The 8,610-nt window shown below is 37.4% G+C and overlaps 1 protein-coding gene across 4 annotated transcripts; it reads right to left on the reverse strand.

Moving 5' to 3' along the window:
- Positions 1–105: 105 nt before the first annotated feature.
- On the reverse strand, positions 106–7,324 carry LOC110842136 (xanthine dehydrogenase/oxidase). 4 transcript variants are annotated; one of them, XM_022087847.2, is made up of 31 exons: positions 7,170–7,324; positions 6,839–6,946; positions 6,705–6,760; positions 6,442–6,620; positions 6,234–6,357; positions 5,949–5,985; positions 5,676–5,841; positions 5,389–5,593; positions 5,071–5,297; positions 4,900–5,002; positions 4,693–4,820; positions 4,448–4,567; positions 4,204–4,374; positions 3,875–4,040; positions 3,688–3,803; positions 3,520–3,618; positions 3,169–3,437; positions 3,009–3,093; positions 2,851–2,906; positions 2,527–2,710; positions 2,215–2,436; positions 1,881–2,093; positions 1,741–1,796; positions 1,567–1,675; positions 1,372–1,500; positions 1,151–1,281; positions 986–1,076; positions 856–916; positions 677–777; positions 409–613; positions 106–333 (listed from the first exon to the last, which is right to left on the reverse strand). In XM_022087847.2, exons 2-31 carry the CDS (start codon positions 6,847–6,849, stop codon positions 266–268), a joined length of 3,888 nt encoding a protein of 1,295 aa, XP_021943539.1. In that variant the 5' UTR covers positions 6,850–6,946; positions 7,170–7,324; the 3' UTR covers positions 106–265. The 4 variants fall into 4 exon arrangements, with proteins under 4 accessions (XP_021943539.1, XP_035702302.1, XP_035702303.1 ...); XM_035846409.1 differs by having other exon boundaries at positions 1,372–1,675; XM_035846410.1 differs by having other exon boundaries at positions 1,372–1,675; positions 6,839–6,903; positions 7,170–7,217.
- Positions 7,325–8,610: the final 1,286 nt, after the last annotated feature.

Consider the following 8,610-nt stretch of genomic DNA (forward strand, 5'->3'; position numbering starts at 1 on the left):
TGAAACTAGGGGTAAAATAAGACCATTACCACAATTCTTTCCGTCTCAAAAGCTATTCTAAATGTCTCATTTACCCAACGTCTCAAAATCAACGTTCACAAAAAGTTGGCCACGTAAAATTGTTTATTGTTATAAGTTGACAGTTTTGATTATAGTTTAGAATAAAATAAACCCCACATCCATAATATGTACATATGATTCAAATAACATTGTTATACCCTTTCTCGAACCAATAGTACTTATAATTTCTTGCACAGTATCTTTATTAAAATTTGAAATCCGTGGGAGTGGTCAAGCAATGATGGTAAACATCCTCTGGTGTAATTGGTGAGTCTGTAATGTTATTGGCATGTATTAGATTTAGAAGAAGCGCAGGTCAGTAATATTAAATGTAATATTGCACCATACCCAACTTGAACCACTCCGTGTTTCCTTTATCTGCGCGTGCTGCAGTGATTGCATTTCGCAAGGCAAAGTATACTGCCACCGTGGCACAAAGGATCGGCTCCCCGGTCGCCTTTGACCGCAAAATTCCATAAGGATTAGGAGCGTCCTTCAATAGCGAAATTCTAAAATCCTCCGGAATATCTTTTGTTTCTGGAGGTTTGTAATCCTGTGAAATGTATGTAGCATGAACAATTAATTACAAAACCGCTTACAATCTTTTGATATGTACCCAAGTTCGATTGGTCAATAACTCTCCCGTTTCTTTGCAATGCACAATTCGCTCCGTAGTCCAGAAGCCCTGTCCGAAAATGTAGCCACCTTCAATTTGACCTAAGTTTAAAATATAAGCAAGATTGATGTAAATCGTGTACATATTACATATATATTTGCATATCATTAATGTTTGACCTAAATCCACGCCGGGGCTCAAACTCTTTCCAGCATCTTCAATCAAATCGGTTCGAACAACCTAAATGGAGTAAAAAAAACTTAGTAACAATCCGAATGACGATTTCGTATCTTTAATACAAAATGATACCTTGTATTCTCCAGTGAGGACGTCAATTTCAACTTCCGCGAGTCCCAGCGCCCAAACTTGATATCCCTTCAAATCGTCCTTGGGTCCAGGTCTAAATGTAATTATATTGATAAATGCATGTTTTTTATTCCTGTTTGACGAAAAGATCATTTCTATATTTCATACGTGTAAGAAGCTGTCAAGTCAATTTTGGCCTGATAAGCTGCAGCAATTAATTTTTCCCAGCTTGGATTTTCAAGTTTTTCCAAAATTGGCTTCAACCTGTCTTTAATCGTTTCACAGGCTCGCATGGCAGCCTATGAATTGAACACATAAGATCACATTAATTCGATAATCACGTATAGTTAATAACTGTGATGGTTGAAGTAATAATTAGATGGAATTACAAAACAGCAAAGTTCGGAGGCTACAGAACCCCCACTAGGAAAAGCATTAGCTCCAATGAAATTGTTTGTGGACTTCAGCTTGATTTTATCCATTGGGATTTGGAAACATTGTGCGATGGTTTGTAGAACCTCGAGACATAACATTTGAGTTATTTTTGCTACTAATGTAACACTAGCTGTAGAATTTATTCTTACCTTTGTTTGAAGGCCCTGACCCATCTCTATCCCTGCATGAGTGCAAGACACTGTTCCATCAAAATGATAAATGGCTATCATGGCAGGCAAATTGCACCCAAACTCGAACCTTCAAGTTAACCTTGTCATTTGAATCATGTTGATAAAACAATGTCAAAATCATAGGGAATTTACCCCACATGATACCGGATAGGAATCAAAGAGAGGCCTCGCTTTTTCCATCGATTCTCCTAAAATGTGGACGAAAACATGATTTAAACATGTTTGTGCACGACGCCATCGTAAATAAATACTAAGCATCATGTCATACATACCTTATTAAAAGTTTCCACAAACTGTTTTCGGTTTTCATAATCTCCAGATTTCTTTATCTCTTCAATTAGTCGAGGTATCTGATTATCTTCTTCAAAATTGCCTCCTCCGAAAAATGTTGGAAGAAAATGGTCTCCTTTTTCAATAAAGTTCAATTTACGAACATCGAGGGAATCTTTCTTTAAGTAAAATGCAATGTGTTCCATGATATTTTCCTATGTATAAAGTAAATGGTATTTTTAGCCCCACGGTGTTTAAAATATGAGAGTAAAACTAGATGAGTAAAATTGGGATTTTTAATAAAGCCTTGACGTCCCCTCACTACTATAAACTCACAATCAAAGCCACCCCTTTCACGGATCCTGGCGCCCGAACGCTCGTGTTTGATGCTGTATTTGTCATCACAAAACCTGGTTTAACTTCCCAGCCCAATGCCTTGTATGCATTTTGTAAATGAATGACTGCAAAAAGTGAGTTTGATTCATTTCCTGAAAAGCCAGCATCACAAAAAATTTCCGTCTTTAAGCTTCCAATTTTCCCAACATCATTAAACCCCACCTATAAAAAACAAATAATTTTATAACCAAACCAAGACAGGAATATATAGTATTTGATGGAACCAAAGTATTTTAAATGTTTTTGCGTTACTTCGTATTTCATATAAAATGGGAGTCGTCGTCCCAACATCTTCATATTGGTTTCGATATCCAACGCAATTCTAACTGGGTGACGAACTGTGGTGGCAGCAACGGCAGCGGCAGCAGCGATGTGGGCAGGCTGGGTTATTTTTCCCCCAAAACCACCCCCTATTCTTTTAACGTCGATGTTTATGCTAAGAACCAAAATTTATGGATGCAATTAAATTAAATGTTATTCTTACATATGATAACGCATAATTACGGATTATAATTATTTATCAATACATATATATATATATGTTTTTATGCATAGATATATAAAATACGTGCATACCTGCTGCAAGGAATTCCAAGTACCTTAGAAAGGTTATTTTGAGTATGATCCATCCACTAAGCAGAATTAAGGGTATCACAAATAAATATCTCTTTTAGTACATCACATCAAATTGGAAATATTTAGCTAAATGACATATGCATGATGTACGTATATACCTGCGTAGGAATGTGCATGTCGATTCCATCCTCACGTGGTATGCAAAGACAATTTAAGGTCTCCATATAGAAATGGTACTGCGATCTATTCATTCGTCAGCACATAACAAAACAAGTTCAGGGGATGTGACGTATAATCAATTAGAATTTCAGTAATTACCCAATGTTCATATCTCCAGCGAGGGTGTGGTTCACCTTGACGCTCGGGTCACCCTCGCTGCTAAATGTGCCAATAAAATGCTTTGGCAGAAGACCAGCAGCCTCCACATTTTTCAAGGCTTCCATCATATCCACGACCGGTTTCGTTGCCCCTTCGTATGCAACTTTCACCTTTCTACTTGCCTCCACGGCTATTTGTCGGTTTTCCGCTAAAAGGAGTGCAATTGATTGACCGTGGTAGGAAATTTCGTCACCCACGTTCACAAAAACCTATACGTGTAAATACTGTCATAATTTTATCTAACTTTTAGTGATGCAAACTATTAATTAGACACTAAAAACTATTCCATACCGGTTGGGGTTTAACTATGGGGAAAAAGAAATATTCCTGGTAATTGTTTTTCCCTTTGACATCTTTTGCCGTAATAAGCCGAACAACCCCTGGCATAGCCTAGTAAATCAGAATATTATTGCTTAAATGCGGTTTTTTGCAATTACTGTAGCATTGTATTTTATTTACTAATGCTTCAGTGGCGTCGATACTCTTGAGGGTGCCTGAACCAATAGTACTGAGGATGAAAACGCCAAATAACTCATCTGGCCGTTTCGGTATGTCGGTGGTGTATTCTGCTTCTCCTGTAAGTTTTTGTGATAACAAAAGCTGCGTTGTGATAACGTTGGTCGACCAGGTTATTCTTACGACATACCTGAGGCTTGCCAAGCTCCTTCATATTTTGGCATGGCTTTATAAAGTCTGGAATCAGACTTATCGGCCTCGAAAACTTGAGTCCCTTTGCTTATTGATCTTGGGATATCTGATCCCCCACTTTTTATGTGCTGACTCGCTTTCCCAGACATGATTCCCAAAATCGTCTTTAAAGAATTCATATCATAAATAGGAATATTTACATGTGGATGTATACGTATACATAGGAATGGGACGAGACTTACAGTCTCGACGCTTGCACATTTTACCATACATATACGTATACATATATAGTTGCCATACACTAATTATACCGCTTTAATTTAATACCTTATACAACAGAGACTGAGTTAAAGACTTTCTATACTCTGGACTTGCTTCAGGAGGATGGAAATCCGGATTAACCTCTTTATCCAGGATTTGGAAAGCGTTTTGCAACACTTGCATGCTTCCAATGTCCGTGTTTTTTGATAAAAATTCCTCTGTAGCAGTTGCATGCACCTAAGAAATATTTATAGATATTTATGTCCAGTCTCGTTATGGAAGATGATTTTTTGTAATATAATAGCTTTACGAATTCTGGATTGATTCCGCCGTAAACAATTCGAGGTTGTTCTACAATCTTTCCATCCTCAACTTTGACAAGAAATCCTGCGTTTACGTAAGCGTGCGCATTTTGGTATCGTCTTGTTATCTGTTCGAAAGATTATATGCAAAACAATTTATTTGTGTATAGCATGTATGTAAATACTTCTGCTCACAACAATTGGAAACATAAAACATTGAATAAAATAAGTAAACCAATAAAGAATATCGTACTTTAAATGATCTGAAATGGTAGTTGGTACTCCGTTGTGGAAAATGCACAGACAAAATGAGTTTGTCCCTCATATCCGCCTTTAGAAAATCCGTCATAGTGAGTACCTTCATTTCGGTAACACTTGATGCTAAAATATATTAAAGTACACTCCTTAGCAGTTCATATTTCCTTAATCGCTCATTCACAACGCACTTATTTTACTTTACCGATGGTTAGTTTTGCTCCGGCTGTCTCCAGCAGAACAAAGACGTCAGATGGAAACTCGCGATGAGCGTGTTTGATCATCAAATTCCCAGCAATTGTTGCATTCTGAGAGATAACAGAGAATTGACTAGTACGCCTCGTAAAACCTCTTAAGCGTCGTGTTTATGATTTACATTTCGAACGGGAGCATTAGCAACTCTTTCCAGGTGGGTGCTGATGTGTGCCATATATTCAAATCCAGACTTGGTTTTAGAAATGTCGCCTAAAAATTCAATCGCATCCGCCAAAGTTACTCCTCCTCCTAAAAGGACTTCGGACGAGTCAACTTTTTTCTGTTTCAACTCTGGGATTCCATTTATCTCGATGTAAGAAGAGTATGGACCTTCGTGTTTGTAAACACCTATTTTGGGTAATAAATAAGTAGCATACATATGTATTAGCTTCTAATGTACTAAACGACTGTATAACCATTTATGCATGAACATATTTACCAGTTGCAGTGTTCCCAGCGACAAATCTCAATTTTTTACCATCAGAGTTTGATCGTTGGATTGCTTGAAACACGGCTTTTAAATCAACGGCTGTGGTCCACACTGATCCATTTGCTAATACGAGCGTGGAGTTTTCTTTGGTTTTAGCTTTGTCACACTTGCGTCCGAGACCTTGTCTCATGGGGCATGGGCATGAAGCACAATCCTTTAAAAAATATTGGAAAAATTAAATACGGTTTACATACAGCTTCTTCTTCATTTGGTTAGTTTTTAGTGAGTATGTGTACTTCAATATCGTCACATTTCCGCTTCAAATCTTCCGGCGCATCGACTGCGAGAGACTTGAAAGCGTCCAGAATAGGTCGATAGCCAGTACATCGACAAATGTTTCCGTCAAAGTTATCTTCAACCTCTTTAACTGTTACTAAACCGTCTTTCTTTGATTCTCGCAGGCTGTGAATCAAAATTAGTACAGTGATGTGTGGAAATTAATTCTTAAACATGTGATGCACATATGCAACTATTTATGCAAATATGTACCTGTTCATGCAAATATGTACCTGTTCATGCTCATAATCATCCCAGGAGTACAGTAACCTAATATCAAACCGATTTTAGTGAATGAAAAAACAAATGGAAACTAGTCATGCACTCCGTAAATATTTAGTATAAATTATTCTACTTTTTTGGCAGCTAGAATCATAAGGCGCCGTCCATAAATTACGTAACGCTTGCTAGCATGGGCAAGATAGGATTTTTTCCCTATCCTGCTCATGTCAGCCAGCGTTACGTAATTTATGGACGGCGCCTAATGCTAACTTTTATTAAATTAACGCTTGCATTACCACATTGTGTTCCGTGAAAGTTGACCAAACGATTTTGAATGACGTCGTATCCATCGTCTTTGTTCCCAAGATCTTCAACCGTTGATATATCCCAACCTTGGCAGCTGTAAACTGGAGTGATGCACTAAAATATGTCAAATACGTGTACTAATTCATTATGACTCGTTTTTTTAATCAAGTCGAATGCATAAATACAAAAAGTGCATACAGAATTTATTCCCTTTGTGACATCAGCCCCAATGGCGGCGTCCTTTGTTCGGACGGTAACAACGCATGCGCCACAGCCACCTTCCCGACACATTACTTTTGTCCCCTTTAAATTTGCATGGTCTCGGATAAAGTCCACCAACATGGTCTCCGAGTTGATGTTTGCCGTGTTGGCGTCAACTGCGATAGTTACAGATCAGTCGACATGAGTTCAGCGCGTACAAAAATTGCTAAAAATGTACAATTATTAACCAAAACACTTACCATGATATTCTTTTCCATTTATGGTGAAACTGATGGTACTCGCATTTGATCCAGATCTACTTATATAAATAAATTGGATAAAGGATACATGTTTAAATCCTTATTTTGCATGCTTAAGGGATTAAGTTTCGTACCCTTTCCCCATGGTTGAACAGTCAGGAAATTCAAAAGAACTAGATGAAAAGTGCAGATAAGAAGTCTGAAATTATCAATGTTTATCTACAGTTCAGAATCCGCGTGATCTGAAATAAAAAATATCGGGAACACTCTGAAGAAAGGTTGTATCTCAACTCATTGGGGGAGCAATGTATAAGACCTTGGACGAAAACATAATCAGTGGAATAGAGATAACAGTTCTATCTGTGATGCAAATTATAGCTAGACATGCAAACATGTTATACCAAAAACAACAAAGTGTTAAGCAATTAATACGAAATTGGCTTATTTGAAACTGCATATCATTACCTATATGTATTGCAAATCAAGTAATGCTGGCAGCATTCAAGACCTGTCTCTGCACAATATTTAGATGATGCTCAAAACAAACCTTCGGTAACACTGGAAATGTCAAATCTTGCCAGTCACTGCGAGTGACTCACTAGTGGTCCATTTGTACCAAGCACTGGGAAATGGCAATTCATGGCATTAATTTTATGCTGTAGCATATATATTTTTTATAACGTTCCCACTTAATTCAAGGATTTCATCAATCATGATTCAAGGTTATATCAGTAGAAGTGTTTTTTACTCCATTTGTTGCACTCCACACTGTTTGGTGAATTTTTTGCCATCCGAAAAAGGTACAGTATGTAACAAATTTAATGCTACGATGACATAATTTTTATATCGACATGATCGCGTAAATTTTAAAATTTCAAACTCCGCACAAAAATCTCAAAAGTATATACGGATAATTTCCTCGTCGCCGATTTTTAATATCGCACAAAGGTCAAATGTCACCATTATTTTTGTGAACAAATTTGAGGCGTCGAAAAAAAAACTTCGTGGATAATTTTTTTTGAACTTTCTAATATTTTTTATCGGATACGACATGCGTTTTGAAGAAAAATGAGCTTTGGTTGGACCGTGTACGATTTTTTTGACGCCCACAGGAATTTTTCGCCAAGGACAGGTTGAAGGCCTAAAATCGCCACCGCGGCGAAAATTCGAAAACTGAAATATACGTTTGCATATTGAAAGTCCCGACATGCAAACGTGTATTTCAGTTTTCGAATTTTCGCCGCGGTGGCGATTTTAGGCCTTCAACCTGTCCTTGGCGAAAAATTCCTGTGGGCGTCAAAAAATCGTACACGGTCCGACCAAAGCTCATTTTTCTTCAAAACGCATGTCGTATCCGATAAAAAATATTAGAAAGTTCAAAAAAAATTATCCACGAAGTTTTTTTTTCGACGCCTCAAATCTGTTCACAAAAATAATGGTGACCTTTGACCTTTGTGCGATATTAAAAATCGACGACGAGGAAATTGTCCGTATATACTTTTGAGATTTTTGTGCGGAGTTTGAAATTTTAAAATTTACGCGTTCATGTCGATATAAAAATTTTGTCATCGTAGCATTAAATTTGTTACATACTGTATAAACTCAATGTGCATACCTACATGTTTAAATTGCTGTATGATCAGAAAAATCACGGGATCCACGGGTTGGCGTCACCACTGAAAGTGGAACTGAAGGATGCAAATATGCAGTGGCAATGACTAGTCATTTTGGAACCTATAATGTTCCCAATAGTTGAAAACATATGTACTTAATAGAGATACAAACGTTTTAAATGCAACTCGGTAAAGAAACCCAACACTCATCAATTCACGTGGCCGAGTTGCATCGGATTTTCAAGGTTGAAGCAATTACACGTTCTTCTACTTTTCAACATTGCATGTCGTTG

The sequence above is a fragment of the Folsomia candida genome, unplaced genomic scaffold, assembly GCF_002217175.1.
Source record: "Folsomia candida strain VU population unplaced genomic scaffold, ASM221717v1 Fcan01_Sc001, whole genome shotgun sequence".
Classification (NCBI taxonomy): domain Eukaryota; kingdom Metazoa; phylum Arthropoda; class Collembola; order Entomobryomorpha; family Isotomidae; genus Folsomia; species Folsomia candida.